The 16,159-nt window shown below is 36.8% G+C and overlaps 2 protein-coding genes across 5 annotated transcripts in view; both read left to right on the top strand.

Annotated features, from left to right (window-relative positions):
* The window catches only part of LOC134815365 (cytosolic carboxypeptidase 1-like), a 50,732-nt gene that overhangs the window by 10,269 nt on the left and 24,304 nt on the right, over positions 1–16,159 (top strand). For all 4 annotated transcript variants that reach the window (XM_063823891.1, XM_063823893.1, XM_063823890.1 and 1 more), the window contains exons 3-10: positions 33–100; positions 1,371–1,437; positions 1,698–1,838; positions 2,831–2,937; positions 3,703–3,779; positions 4,138–4,257; positions 4,455–4,626; positions 5,178–5,301. In XM_063823891.1, coding sequence (XP_063679961.1) covers positions 33–100; positions 1,371–1,437; positions 1,698–1,838; positions 2,831–2,937; positions 3,703–3,779; positions 4,138–4,257; positions 4,455–4,626; positions 5,178–5,301 — 876 coding nt within the window. The remainder of the gene's footprint in view (positions 1–32; positions 101–1,370; positions 1,438–1,697; positions 1,839–2,830; positions 2,938–3,702; positions 3,780–4,137; positions 4,258–4,454; positions 4,627–5,177; positions 5,302–16,159) is intronic.
* Positions 4,071–16,159, top strand: part of LOC134815367 (uncharacterized) — a 49,253-nt gene continuing 37,164 nt past the window's right edge. Inside the window, exon 1 of the mRNA XM_063823898.1 lies at positions 4,071–4,093. The gene's annotated coding sequence lies outside the window, so the exon portion shown is untranslated. The remainder of the gene's footprint in view (positions 4,094–16,159) is intronic.

The raw sequence follows: 16,159 nt of genomic DNA, 5'->3' as shown, positions 1-16,159 counted from the left end.
AAACAATTATTCTCAAACAATTTCTACCTCAGAGAAGACCCTGACGGAAAGCATCCTCCGAAAATCCAAAGTTTCACAATCCCTTGTGACTTTACTCATGGTAAGCGATTTAGTTTGCTTAGTCGATAAATTAAAGTCAACTTATTAGTTTCTTAGTAACCAGTTTAGTTAATATTTAAAACTCTTGGCTATAATTACCAACTCAATTAGCTAATTACCTACCCAAACTAGTTTATGTAACATATTCTGTATGTTTGAAAATTCGTAAAATATATTTACTAAAATAGCTCTCCTTTGAAATACTCACAAAATACTGTCGTAGAGTTGTCGCAATTTGTCAAAATATGTAACCCTATCTAACCATTTATTACACGAGTATTGAAATCTAATAAAATATCCTTACATTACATATTAGAGCGGACATTTTATTGGATTTTACTGGGAATTCAGTAAATATAATATCACGTACTAGCCTTTTACCTTACTGCTCACCTTTATAAGTAATAAGTTTGAAGTTTTAACAAAGTTTCGCCATTTATACGGAATGGAAACAGAAAAACAGTTTTAAAATAAGTTGAAATATTTAAATGATACTTTAACTCTTTTGAAACCCCTCCCTGAACTTTTAAAACTAAGAACTTTTAAAATATTGTTAACTTAGCACTTAGCAGGAACCTGACCTGATCAACAGTCAACCCAGCTATAATACGCCTAGTGAATCTAATACTACCTCAAATCTAATTACAAAACTAATGAATACTCACATTTAGCTGTGGTGGGATATTACCACTGGTAGCAGTAACTTATAGTAGCTGCTCTTGTTCTTTGATACTGACATTTTACTACGGAGTGAAAATTAATTGTAGCATGCTTTTCCGTACGGCGCACGCAGAAGTGTGCTCATATGTCGGTAGAAAACCGGGCAAGTACCTGATATGCTGTGCATATCATGTTAATTCAATGTGTCCTCCAGAATTCGTGGCAAATTTAAAATTTCGGTGGATTTATATGAAACGCGCAACGACATGATTGTGATTCAAGGTTCAGACGGTCTTTGTTGAGTGTGGATTTTCGAAAGAGCGCACGAGCGTACTTATCAATATTTTGTAGAAGTTGTAATACCAAGAGTCAAAACAACCCTTCTCGTCCATAACGATTTAATCTTCATATTAAACTTATTAAGCCTTCTTGGCTCACTGATTAGGAGATGTGCTGATGAGTGCTTCATGTAGTACCAACGTGCTGCATGTTCTGCTTCTCACACACAAGTTTAGCAACGCAGGCTGCATTTTCTGTAGAAAATATTACAAATGAGCTGAGACTGCAATGATATTACTTTGTTATTATACTCATGTTGGTATGTATTTCAGACGACTCAAGACGTGGCCCTCCATCTGAATACGGTTCATATATTAGTTCACATCGCTTCATCATCAAGTAAGCAAACATACTTCTATAAGAGCGCAAGAAATTCAAATCCCAATCGCCGAAATACCCTAATTTAAAGTTGAACTTCTAATTAAATAATCCTTAATTCGGATTCCTTTGTTGAAGTTAACTTCGCACGGGCCCACATCTATATTTTTTACTAAAGTCAGTTTACAATAACTTGCCATACGGATACAACAATGAAACAGTTCTTACCCCCCTCTCAACCCCCCTTTCCCAACCCCCTTCATCACAACGTACCCTCCAAGACAGCAAGTGTACGAGGTTGGTGCGACAAGGAGCCCCTCACGCCCTGCTAAGAAGTGTTGCTGCCACATCACGTGTCCGACCCCTACTCGAGGAATTGTGTCTTCATCAACACTTGTTACTCATCAAACTTGCCACCAAGGGTTAGTATTTAGGGGTTATCGAGTTTGCCATTGTGGTAACCGTTCTTGGAATTCCACCGAAGTATTATGCTAGAATTGCAACGAAACTCGATTACTATGGACTTAAACTGTATCTCTTTCGTAATAGGTCTCATTAGATGCATTTATTGTCTTCGGTGGAATTCCACCGTGGAATTGAAATGTGATCTCGCTTGAAATTGGCATCATTAGATGCAGGTTGAAAGCGGTGACCGCTTGAAATTGGCATCATTAGATGCAGGTTGAAAGCGGTGACCGACAACTAAGAACCTCTCATTCCAGCTAAATAGAGATTTCCCGTTACATCACGATCAATTGCGGGATAGAACTATCGATTCATGGATATTTGGAGGCGTCCGATTTCTAATTTATAAATCGGTTTTCTATATGACTGATCAACTTTATCACGACTTTGTCAGGCTTCTTGAGTTCTGCCCTGCAGTAAAATCAACAGTTTCTTAAAGGGTTTGCTAGTCCCAAGAATATTCACTAATATTCACTTATATTCTAAGTTTAAGCGAGGAAATAATATGTTTTGATAAACAAACAATTCTAAAGAAACAAACCGTGCAAATACAAGTGCCCTGTTTTAAAGAACAAGCGACGGCGTTGAAATTGTAACTTATTTCTAAGTTTTCTCCACAAGTAGCTGTCTCAATTCCTTGCTCTTGATCAACACAATTGTGTCACGCCTTCCGTCAAAAATGCCAACTTTAAAGTGCCAATTTAAAATCACTAATCAATTCAGAACTTGTAGGATCAAACAAGTTACAAGATACAAAATATCGAAATCTAAAAATGTATTTAAAAACATTAAGGAAAAACACGAGAAATTCTTTCATTAATTAATTCACTTCTAAACCACAACGCATCAATGTGACAGTAAAATACACCGTATTATCATTCTTGCTGTCTTCACAAAAGAAGCTATATATAATTACAGTATAACCAACCACGGTTCCACCTAACTTCAGAGAAGAAGCTAGCTTTGAAGGCGCGATTGTGTGGTGTTGTGACGGTGACGCTAGACCTTGCTAAACAGTGCATCAACAACATCGACCTCAGTTCACCCTTACTTCAGGTTTATACTGTTTACTTGTGCAAAAATAATCCGGCTTGATTAAAAAACGTTATAACTGCTATCTTTTGCCCAAATAATCCGAATAGATTTGCTTAATGATGTCGAGTTTTACCAATACCCTAATATCATGAATAACAAATCGACGTAAAGATTAAGAACATCGTAAAAAGAGTCCTTACGAAAAACTCTAAAATGATGATTTCGTAATACATAGCAATTATCGCTGAAAAATTAAATCCCGACTGATTGCCGCCGACCTTACGCTTCGACCTTCACCGACCAATAAGCATCATGTTATTTTCGAGCAATCGATTGGAGCTTCTGAAATAGTAATTCGTCCTTTGACAATTTTATATCTGTGTCGTGACTGTTGACTAATGATCAAATAATTCATGCTTACCTCGGCGAATGATCATCGATTATGGGTAATTATCCAAGAGAAATTGGAAACGAAACGCCCAATAAAGCAGGGATTACAATTATTTTTATTTCAACTGCAGTAAATCGTAATTTTCTCATATGAAACGTGGCCAGATGTTAAGACGATTCCTGTAATTTAACGTGGAGATATTTTATAATCGCCTATTACCCCAACCGATGCTCATCTTAAATGGTCTATTTCGGATTATTATTGTAGCATGGAAATGGGAACGATAGGGACTGAATCTATCGTCAAACGTTAAGACTAAGAGAGCCTTCAAGCGTGTTTAAAAAATCTATGTATATATTAATATTGAAATAACCTAATCTAAATATATTGAACAGGTGCTAAAGATTTACGCTACCAACCACTCCAACTCCTTATCGCTGGTTAAAAACGGTGTCCTCAACCTTATAGAACGGTACGTCCCATTTCCTTGACTTCGAATCTAGGAAATTCCTTCAAAAATTCCTTCAATTGCTTCCTTTCAAAAACATTTTCATCAACCAAATTATTGAGTACTTCAAGTCTGATCTGTAACCTTCGTCCTTCCCACCGTATCCCAACACCAACTCCTCTCTCGGAGTTCAATAAATTTATTTGCATTCAGTTCTTAAAACGACCTGTTTACAGTTGTTGTCCGCAACACGCCCACACACCGTGCAGTACTTAACTATTTAATTAAGTTAAACTCTTTAAATACTTCCAACACTACTATATAACAAATAATTTGAGATTAAGAGCTGTTTAAAAGACAAAATAATATTAAAATATTTCAGATATTTCTCAATGTACGGTAAACAAAATATAGCGGTGTTCAGATACGCTCTGGAACTGTATACACAGGTACTGGCTATACGGGCCAACGCTGTCAAGGCTGCTGCCAACGGCGCTACAAGGTCAGAACCAACTGTTTAACTGTTACTTGTTTGAAGTGTGGGGAAATTTTGGGGATTTTTGCCTCCATAATATTGAGGGGTATCATGAAATGATTTTGAATAATAAAAGATTCTTGATGTACAATTTGTTCACCCAGTATTAGAACTGGAAGATCGTATTATTAATAAATTGCACACGGTTTAAGGTAATATTACAGGAGAATGTTGGATCTATTCAACTACTGGACGGATCTAGACAAGCTCCACAAGTTTGTGCACATAAGAAAGTCCATACTGAACTCTATTAAACATCTGGTGGGAAATGAGAGCGGCAGGAAGTCTCTGATAAAGTGTGATGGTATATCAATACTATACGCTACTGCTAAACAGGTTGGTTCAATAGGTAATGGTTTGGAGATCATGACTTTAACTTGTTTTAACAGCGATCAATAGAACGAGTTAGCCACTGTGCAAAACATACTTGCGTCATCTTCCAACCAGTATAAACACAATTCAAGTCTACTTTTCTTTTTTTTATAAAACAATTATTTAATAAAACGTATTTATATATAATCAAATTTGATGTAAAACATCAAATTCTACGCACCAAAATTCCTAAACCTAAGAATTCGCGTTGCTGTTTTAGTCGCGGCATTTACTTAATCTGTCGACAATAAAATGCATAACTCGTCGGAGAGTTCAAAATTAAATTGCATTAACAATTAAGCATCCATTTTCCTGCACAAAATGTATGTAAAGTAAATTTCCTCTACCGTCGCTCTCACGTTTTTTATTTAATCATCAGCTTTAAAAAAGGCATCAGAAAATGCACGTCCAATTTTAAGACGAACCACAAAATTCTCAGCACTTTTTAATATTGACAAATTACGTTTGTGACGTGAACTAAATGGTGCTAGAATGTTTTACAGTATGTATTACAGTCTGATGAGATGAAGCAGGAGATACAGAGGAACTGTTCCACTCACACCTCTTCAGACTTCAAACTGAGGGTCACTGTTAATACACAGGATATATACAAGAAGACAGACACTACCAATCCAAACGGTAAGTTCCATTCTTACAAGCCGGACGTGGTTTATATCACCCAACAACATTATGCCAGTCCACTCACCAAATTAATCAGTTTTCAATTTATTATGGTTTGTGTCAATTTAACTAAACGTGTACTGGATAGAAACCTTTCATCAACATCACATTTGTATCCTGGACAGAGTTTGTATTAAATCAAAATCTTTTCAAATTTTATATAACATTATCAACGACGAGGGCTATAAAATATAATGTAGAAAATATGCAACCGTCTGTAAATATGACGGGTATCCAATACACAGTTATTTCCTAGCAAGCTATGTCTGGGAATACACTGACGCCTTTTAACTCTTTAGGAACAGAAATAAAATCAAATTGTGGGATGTGAAAGTCATGCCTGGACGATCATTGTCTCTGCCAGCACTGGTTTTATTGTTGTTCTTAATGCAGTGAACTCTATCTGGTTCTGATCTCTGTTACTCTGATAACTGTTTCTTCTACGGTTCTTTCGGGACATGCACACTTGATATAAGGTACTTATTATATGGTACGAAGTTACCATTGACATGGAGGCCTCTGGCCTAGGACGATAGAATGTAATAACTCATAATTGGTTCGTTATCATTTCACAATAAGTTTCAACTCCTGTACAATTGGTAGTATATTAGCCGTAAGAAACTGATGCCGTGCTTCTTTCGTAGCCAATGTCGATAAAGCACCGCCCAGTTCTTTATAGCTGATATGACAACAGCTGTAGAGTGTAAAAACAAACCTGTCTCATCTTTGTAATGCTTTAACTGGTCTATTCAATTTATCAAATATTTGATATTCTTTTAATTGTGGTCACCAACCTAATTGAAATCAAATGAATTTTTTCCTTAGTTAATTTTTAAAACAGAATCTTTGCCGTATATAATATATACGTGCGGAGAAGCAAATACTGTGTTTCGTTTCGTATTAAATGTATCAAATATATATGATATCAAGTATGCTTTGGGAGGCGTCGTCTGTTAACAGTGCTCTATCGGCTAGTCAATAGCAGAATACAAGATGAAACGACGTTTTACATCAAACAAATGTTTCGATCAATATCAGAGCATGAGCTCTACTTGTGCGTGTTATCAAATATATCAATACCAGTCAGTTTATAGCCTGGTCAGGTTCATTTAAACACGTGACAGCTGCTTATGCTGTTGACATATCAACAAAGAGACCTGATCTCTGAAAGAGCCACTGTATTTCTTTCTCACGGTTTGTTGTAGAAGTGTCTTACAACACGTGCAGTGAACATACTGCACGTGCACATGCGCGAGTTGTGGTAGCATGTCTGAAAGCTGAACATGCCCAATATGCGTCAACTAACTATTCGCCTGCATTCGAAACGGGGAATATTTAGAAATTTTCACATACCGCTCCGCTAGCAGCAGATATATTAAATTGAGTCAATGTTTTTAAAAAGCCCACGTGTTTTCGCATGAACGTGTCAAAATAGAGTTTCAGCCCACTCATATGCAACTCCTGTTGCCCCCGAACATAACTCAACTGTCGTTAAAAAACATAATATTATCTCCGCTGAACATGCTCTACTTCGCATAATTATGCTGGATTTATTCTGGAATTGGAGGCGATTTAAAAAGTGCACAAAAAGCACTTAAGAGAAGTGTGCAGGGGACCACACCGCCACCTGGAGTGAGCAGTACCGTCCCACATGTGGGTGGTCCACAACTTTACTTGCCATGTCTCAGAGAGAGAGCGAGAGCGAGAGAGAGAGAGAGAGAGAGAGAGAGAGAGAGAGAGAGAGAGAGAGAGAGAGAGAGAGAGAGAGAGAGAGAGAGAGAGAGAGAGAGAGAGAGAGAGAGAGAGAGAGAGAGAGAGAGAGAGAGAGAGAGAGAGAGAGAGAGAGAGAGAGAGAGAGAGAGAGAGAGAGAGAGAGAGAGAGAGAGAGAGAGAGAGAGAGAGAGAGAGAGAGAGAGAGAGAGAGAGAGAGAGAGAGAGAGAGAGAGAGAGAGAGAGAGAGAGAGAGAGAGAGAGAGAGAGAGAGAGAGAGAGAGAGAGAGAGAGAGAGAGAGAGAGAGAGAGAGAGCGAGAGAGAGAGAGAGAGACTCTGATAATAAGACTCCTTGTTTTTTCCTGCGTCGGTAGCCGATATGACTTCTCGAGTAGCGGCTCTCGGTTATTTTAAGTAGTGCTCTTCTGATTGGAGAGGCGTGTTTGTTTTTGTTTTTTCACGTTGTGGCACGTACGGAATTTGGTTTTCGGCACTTGTTTTCGGAAGGTTGCCCTTTATTTCCAGCTACTGTCAAAAAATGGTAGCTCACCCAATCAATACCTCTTCTTAAAATCCCCAGGTTGCGGGGTTAGCAGCAGGAGTTGTTCTTTTTATAGCTGAACAAAACCTCTAACTTCATTAGAAAACTATTAACACGTCGTGTTCTGTTCAACTTTCAAAGGAGTGTGCACGAATTTGCAGCTGTGCGAGCCCGACATTCAGATCTGAAGATACCGTAACGCAACCAGCTTCTCGCTCTGAATTTAATCAATCACAGGTCGGCCAAATTGTTAAAGTAGCTGCACGTTAGAGTTCACGTCAGATTGCCACCAACTGTTATCAGTAACGGCCGGCACATGTTCAGCGGCACATCATACTTAGGAGAGATACTTATCTCCTGCTGGAAACTTCCTCTGAGGTCAGAGTGGTTTTGTAACTTGCTTTTCTGCGGTTTAATTTTGATTTTTTTAAAGCTGAGCGGTTATGTTATTATTATTTGCTCTATTATAGATCATATTTTTGGTTCTCCCCCTGTCAACTCCATCTTAGTCAAAGTCATGGAGTCACCAAGAAAATATAAGTAAAATCAATTTTTGTTGAGATCTCCTCGATGAAAACAAAGACCCACACCACCAAATTGTTTACCTTTATTAATTAAGAACTTCACTCTATCATGATAGGTTAAAAGGCATCGTCACTCACAGTTCAATTTCATTATAATGCTGCGAATATGGTCAAAGTACTGACCGTCAAAATTTTTATGATACGTACCATATATTGCTTGCGTGTGAGTGGCAATTTCTGTTACTGGTGTCAGTTTACAATTGTTCATTTTTAGGTGGTTAACTGCTGATTTAATGCCCAATAAGCCAATAGAGCGAAACTACTATTTTCCGCGGAGTTTGTGAGAAAAAAACGGTAAATCGGGGTTTTGTTGGTTTACATTGTGCTCGTAAAGCCCTATTTTTGGGATTGAGGTAGCCGCGATAAATCAGGGTTTGCGGTATGTCGGGGTTTTACAATTTACTGTACTTGATTTGGTGGTATGCTGTATAATACTAATAGAGTGGTTGGTAGCTCAATTGAAAATTAATACCCTGGTGTAACTGTTTTGCAAACAGAGTATGTTTCTTAATTTATGTTAATTTACAAGATTTGAGAAAATATATGGTTATTTTAGGAATTCAAAAAATTGCCGGGTATGGCATGAGTTGCATTAAACCACAAATATATCCAAATTATTCCGTCAATTAGTCATATTAATATGGCTACCATATAAGCCTCTTTTACCGCTGACATAAGCCATTTAATTAGCCTTAAGATTAGCCACTTCTACCACTTTTTGGCCACTTTTATCATAATATGCTATCCACTCTTACCGTTGATTTCAGTGACTTTTGCCACTTTGGGCTATTAGCACCTCTTTTTCAACACTCTATCGGAATAACACATGAACTGGGTAATTTACCGTTGTGAGTCGTGGCACGAATATGTATGTAACATCGACAGGTCTGACTGATCCTATTCTTACTATATTCTACAACACTACACATAACAATATTCTAATATTCTAATATATATATTTAAATATTCTAATATTTTGGGTATTGTTAGACCTCCTTTACTTGTTTCTCAATGGACAATGAGGGACCTCCCATGTCTTGTGTTTTGTTTTACTATCTTGTCATACGGATTACGGTTACTAAATATTATTTTTCCTTTTTCATAACCCCACCCTATATCTATTATAAGTCTTGCTGCTAACACCCAGGTTTTTTCTGCAGATTAAACAAGTATTCAAACACGTAATCTGCCATGTAGAGGGTACCCACTTTCCAGCACACTGAAGCGATATTTTTGTCGCAAAATCTTAGATGTAATTTGTGAAATACTTTTAATTGTTATTAGGTACCACTAGTATCATCTGATTAATTTGGGAATTATTATTTTTTGTTATTTGACATTTTTCCGCTGTGCGTGTACCTGATTTTCGTTGGCCTGCATACCACTCATCTCTTGTTCCAAACTTCCGTTAACTGGTCTCCGGCAATCTTAAAACGTGTCCGAACCACTGCAGTCGAGCAGAACCGATGGAAGTTTTGATGAACACAACACCAGCACGCCTGAGAACGTCACCACTTTATCGTCAAGATTCTTCTCAGGGAGGTGAGATGGAAAACCTCAAAACGTTTCATCCGCATTCTGCATCTTAGTTGTTTGAGCTCCTTTCTCTTTGCTTGTTCTCAGCGCCGTATTGACTGAGATCTTGAAGAAATCACCATAAACTTCAGAAACTTATCAACTTCTTGGTTAACAATAGCTGTGAAAATCAGAAGAGTTTAAGTTGTATGGCAGGTAACCATCATTATGAGAAGACAATGGATTATTGTTTGAACGTTTTGTCAGCCTATGATTCCTATGTAGTATATAATTTAACGGACTTGATTTTTCTGAATGGATTTTTTTGAGACGATTTAGTTGTTTGTTGCTGAATATTTCAACCCACTCTTTAGAACGACTCTGAAATGGCTATTCCCTAGCACTTGTGTCAGTTGCTATCCATTATATGGGCGTGGTATACAACTACAAGCACATTATGTCATCTTAATTTACATTTCATTACCACGATAAAGACTTACATTACTGAAATACAAATCATTACAATGCCCTATGATCATGTCGACTAAGATAAAACCCGATAATAAGCCTGTATCTTGATGACGAGGTATAATATGTACTTGGTGATATCGGCACAGCTTTCCTTTTATTAGGTTTGAAAGTGGCCTATGTTTAACTGCAGCCCGCTTTGTATGTGCCGTCGTTTAAAAGTATTTCTGAATTCTTGAGAGGATTGTTTTCTGTAGCATTTCGCTGTGATTTTTTGTTGGTATATTTAAATTTTAACTTTCAGTAGAGTTGCTCAGATTTGTGTAAATTATTTATCTTATACAGTATCTTTACCGCATAGGAGCGGGGCAGTAAATACTGTGTTTCGCTAACTTTCGTTTCGTAGTATATTTGTTATTACGTTCTATCGAGCGTTGATTTGAGCTAAACATCCTTCAACCATCAACAACATATTTCCCTTCTTAAGTTAGTTCCGTAATCTTAAACGTTGCAATTTCAGTCCAACAAGTGCTGAAACAATATATACCCCACCTCTCATCATATTATAATAATACGTAATAATACGTGCAGTTTGCGCGGTGCTGAAATAGATAAACGTACGTGACGCTACTTATTCCATTATAAAACTGTAATATACCGTATAATATACCTTATGATTTAGTATAATATACCTGTGTTGGGTGATGGTGTGTTTAATACCATCCCCCCCATCTCATGTTACACACTACTACTCACTAAGTCACTAGTGAACTATCCCTAATTTAACAGCAGGCCCCTGTTTAGTGTTTACTGTTTAGAGCTGTTTATAACACTTATACGTCACAATATTATGATATTTGAATATTATAGTATATTATTCTAATGTTGTGCGAGCTCTTGGTTCCTCAGATAGGGACCTTCCTTTTCTTTTCTTTTTTGTTTTGTTTTCTCCTTATTACAGTGCTACAGTGCTACAATGCTACAGTGCTACAGTGTACATCACACCTACAGCTGCTAGATACAGGATTATGAATTATGAGCAATTCTAATATCATGTTACTTGTGAACTATTTACACTATTTGTAATTTGACCAGTGATTATGTTTTATCTAGTTGCTGGCTGACAGTGGTCCTGTTAAGAGTTGGTCCCTGCCCCTTGATAAGATCTAACCAGGCCTGGTACCCGATGTTAATGAGCTTGCTGCTGTCCCGCGGAACACCATAGCTCCGTATCACAACATCGTCAACATTTTATGTTTGTGACCTGTATTGATTATAACAGCAGGCCCGATGGTTACAGTTCATGACCGCTGATAGGTGTCTTTCATTGACCGCTCAATTTTCCATTGTAATATTTCAAATCATGGTTTTATCTTTTAATAGCGGTAGTGGTATAGTGGTAAAGTGGTAATGGTGGTGATGATACTTTTATGGAGGGCTTGAGACAATATTTATCAAACATTATTACTTTGATAATTAATAAGGTCTATCAGATGGTGGAATTTAATGTGAAGAACCTTCAATCAATTAGATGAAGCATAAAAATAGCTGTCACGTAATACAACAAAGCTGTAAGTTGGTCTTGGCACGTCCTGACAACGCGGTCATATTACTAGCTAAAGCAAGGATTTAGGATACAGCACTCAACATGGTAGAATTATAGGCAATCAGCGGTCACAACATGCAGTCAACGATGCTTAATTTATAGGCATTCAGTGGTCTTGAGTGACCTACTACTTTGAGCCTGGGCATGATTGAATGCTTTTAATCAATAATAGTCGCGAGTTTAAATTTATATTGCAGTTTTAAATGTTGCTAATTTGTTAAACACGTATTATAACTGGTTCTTAGTTCAGTTTAGCTTGTTCATGTATATTGTTCTAGAATGTACTTAACATAGTTTTAAAACTTCTTCTCAATTACTTTGTGTGTTATTAAATCACAATTCAACAGCTGTAATATCTAGATATTGTATACGGACGGGGAGATGTTGAAACATAATGTTACATTGATTACTGAGTCACTATTATATAACTTGGGCTTCTTCGTCTCGTCATCATCTTACTTCATCATCGCCAACAAATATGACCTTTTCTATCGTTAAATTTCGTGTAGGTGACCTTTAACCTCACCATGACCATCAGTAGATCGCTTCTCATTTTACATTACCGTTACGTTTTGTTTTGTTACGTTTTGTTACGTTTTGTTTTGTTACGCTTGTGTAGCTCTCCCCAATGTTTTGTTCTCTGATTTTGTTGAATTAAGATATAGAAATGTATAAGGGTAACAAGTACTTGATAGGTCACCAGAACGAGGAAGGTAATATGATTGTTATGTTTTTATCTTGATCTGCTTGCTTATTTTAACCTGCATTATGTGCTTCGGCCCCTATTCAATTAAATATATGCATAATAATTTGTCACTACACTGCGATCATGCTGTTTTTTTCGCATTAAACTGAATCGTCGTGGAGATCAAAATATAAACAAATGTTGTCGGAAAACCTGACGGAACAACATTGAGCATTATCTTATCATGCAATTTAAATCTCGTAAAATGGTAATTAATTATGTAATTATGTCAATATCAATATGTAAATATGTAATAATATATAAGGGCTGGATTACATGGAACAATGTATCGGAGGGCGGGTATCCAGGAGCCTAGCTGAGCGACACGCTGAAAGAAGGAAACTCAATATTACGAGATGTTGGGTGGAAGGTTCAGGTAATGTTCTTCTTTCCCTGGTTTCCTCTTACCTTTTAGTGGTTTCCTCTTACCTTTTTAGTGGTTTCCTCTTACCTTTTAGTGGTTTCCTCTTACCTTTTAGGGGTTTCCTCTTACCTTTTAGTGGTTTCCTCTTACCTTTTAGTGGTTTCCTCTTACCTTTTAGTGGTTTCCTCTTACCTTTTAGTGGTTTCCTCTTACCTTTTAGTGGTTTCCTCTTACCTTTTAGTGGTTTCCTCTTACCTTTTAGTGGTTTCCTCTTACCTTTTAGTGGTTTCCTCTTACCTTTCCCTGGTTTCCTCTTACCTTTTAGTGGTTTCCTCTTACCTTTTAGTGGTTTCCTCTTACCTTTTAGGGGTTTCCTCTTACCTTTTAGTGGTTTCCTCTTACCTTTTAGTGGTTTCCTCTTACCTTTTAGTGGTTTCCTCTTACCTTTCCCTGGTTTCCTCTTACCTTTTAGGGGTTTCCTCTTACCTTTTAGTGGTTTCCTCTTACCTTTTAGTGGTTTCCTCTTACCTTTTAGTGGTTTCCTCTTACCTTTTAGTGGTTTCCTCTTACCTTTTAGGGGTTTCCTCTTACCTTTTAGTGGTTTCCTCTTACCTTTTAGTGGTTTCCTCTTACCTTTTAGTGGTTTCCTCTTACCTTTTAGTGGTTTCCTCTTACCTTTTAGTGGTTTCCTCTTACCTTTTAGTGGTTTCCTCTTACCTTTTAGTACAGGGAAATCCGTCTGAAAAAATCGATTTGCCGACACACAAAGCTTACAAAGGATTTTTGACGTTTTTGAGTCCTAATAGGTGTCCTTTATGGCTGACCAACTTTTCCAAACTTTTCCACGTGTCTTAAGGCCACTTTTTGCCACTTTACCACTTTTTACCACCTTTCTTGTTTGTCAAATATCTTTAGTTGTGAACATCGTAGAAAGTTGCAGATTAAACGAGGGTGTTCATATTATCAAGAAGAAAAACTTTTGTTTAGACAATTTTTTCCTCAGATAATCAATTAATTGGATAATTATCAATTAGCTAATTAGCAAAAATTAAACAATTTTTTATTGGCTCAAAATGATTGGAATAGCTTGAAACACGGAGAAAAGTAGTTTTTAGAAAAACTTCGAAAATTTTTCACTTACATTTTTTTTCAAGACCTTGGAAAAAATTTCGAATTTCCGACAAAAGTTATCAAATTGCATGAAACGTGGAGAAAAATGCTTAAAAAAAACTTCGTGAATTTTTGTTTTCAAGAATACTAAAATCACTTATATTTGTAGTTGGAGTTCAGTAAATCTCGGCAGATTTTAGTAATCAGGAATTATTAAATCGAAATAGATAAAAGGACTGAAAGTGAAACTGAAAAACGTTAACCACAGGATATTAGAGTTTTATAATTAATTACAGTATATCCTTATCGATTTTTACAGAAACTGCACCAAAGGCACATTTAAGATCGAGCCGATAGCCTGCTGTACTACGATAATATGTAATAAATAAAACATCTCTGAGTCTGTACCGTCAATCGTGCTAATCTGAACCAGCCTACCTGGATTACCATCTACCTCTTCTTTTCATCAATAATTAGACCTAGTTGTGCAAGAAATGTGATTTATTATAGCTCATATTGCAATTAGTGGGTGATGTAAGTACTTATCGAGCTGTATTCATTCACAATAGTAATATACGACACAATACCTTTGTATTAAATGGCCCTTAATGCGGTATATGAAACGCTTTATACCTCGATAGACCCGCTATAGTTTATCACGAAAACGTCTACTTGGCCTCATGGCTCATTTACAGCTCGAAGAAGGCAAGAAGAGACCATGGATAACAAGGAAGAGCTAGGAAATAGGAAACAAGTGTAAATACACCTTCCAACATCTATTGTGACTTGTTTTCTATTGTTCTGCATACCACTTCATTCGCTATGCGAGATACCTCATACCTCAAATCACCCCCATATGTCAGGGTTGGCTAAATTTAAAAAGAGTAATATACGGGCAAAGGTAAGATCTAGATACGAGCGTCGGACATGGGCAAGAGCCGTGGGGTAGTAAAGAAACGGTAATGATTATGCTGGTTTGCAATCCGGATGTTCTGAAGTAAAAAGACAGGTTCTTGCCGCAGGATATTTGGGGGCCATGATGATAAGCTCGGGATCAACGTGGGACGGATCGAAGAACATTAAAATGAGCGAGTTGACATTTTAGGCTTTCTGATGTTTTCTTGCCTTCTTCGAGCTGTCAATGAGCCATGAGGACAAGTAGAAGTTTTCGTGATACAGTAAAACCTCTCTATACCGGCCTTTCGCGGGAGAAACGAGAAGTGTACGGTATAGTCTATAGATTTATAGAAACACCCCGATAAAGAGCGTTTCATATACCGCATTAAGGGCCATATGATGTACACGTATTGTGTTTTATTGTGATAGTGTGATTGAAAACAGCTCGATATTATTTACAGACCCATCAAATGCGATATGACTCATATTGCATTTGGTGGGTGATGTAATTATTAAGAGCTATAATAAATCACATTTCTTGTACAACTCGGTCTAATTATTGATGAAAAGAAGAGGTAGATGGTAATCCAGGTAGGCTGGTTCGGATTAGCACGATTGACGGTACAGACTCAGAGATGTTTTATTTATTACATATTATCGTAGTACAGCAGGCTATCGGCTCGATCTTAAATGTGCCTTTGGTGCAGTTTCTGTAAAAATCGATAAGGATATACTGTAATTAATTATAAAACTCTAATATCCTGTGGTTAACATTTTTCAGTTTCACTTTCAGTCCTTTTATCTATTTCGATTTAATAATTCCTGATTACTAAAATCTGCCGAGATTTACTGAACTCCAACTACAAATATAAGTGATTTTAGTATTCTTGAAAACAAAAATTCACGAAGTTTTTTTTAAGCATTTTTCTCCACGTTTCATGCAATTTGATAACTTTTGTCGGAAATTCGAAATTTTTTCCAAGGTCTTGAAAAAAAAATGTAAGTGAAAAATTTTCGAAGTTTTTCTAAAAACTACTTTTCTCCGTGTTTCAAGCTATTCCAATCATTTTGAGCCAATAAAAAATTGTTTAATTTTTGCTAATTAGCTAATTGATAATTATCCAATTAATTGATTATCTGAGGAAAAAATTGTCTCAACAAAAGTTTTTCTTCTTGATAATATGAACACCCTCGTTTAATCTGCAACTTTCTACGATGTTCACAACTAAAGATATTTGACAAACAAGAAAGGTGGTAAAAAGTGGTAAAGTGGCA

The sequence above is a fragment of the Bolinopsis microptera genome, chromosome 5 (genome assembly GCF_026151205.1).
Source record: "Bolinopsis microptera isolate Bmic1 chromosome 5, MBARI_Bmic_1.0, whole genome shotgun sequence".
Lineage (NCBI taxonomy): Eukaryota > Metazoa > Ctenophora > Tentaculata > Lobata > Bolinopsidae > Bolinopsis > Bolinopsis microptera.
The sequence above is the reverse complement of the archived record's forward strand: the minus strand, read 5'-3'. Positions and strand labels throughout refer to the sequence as shown.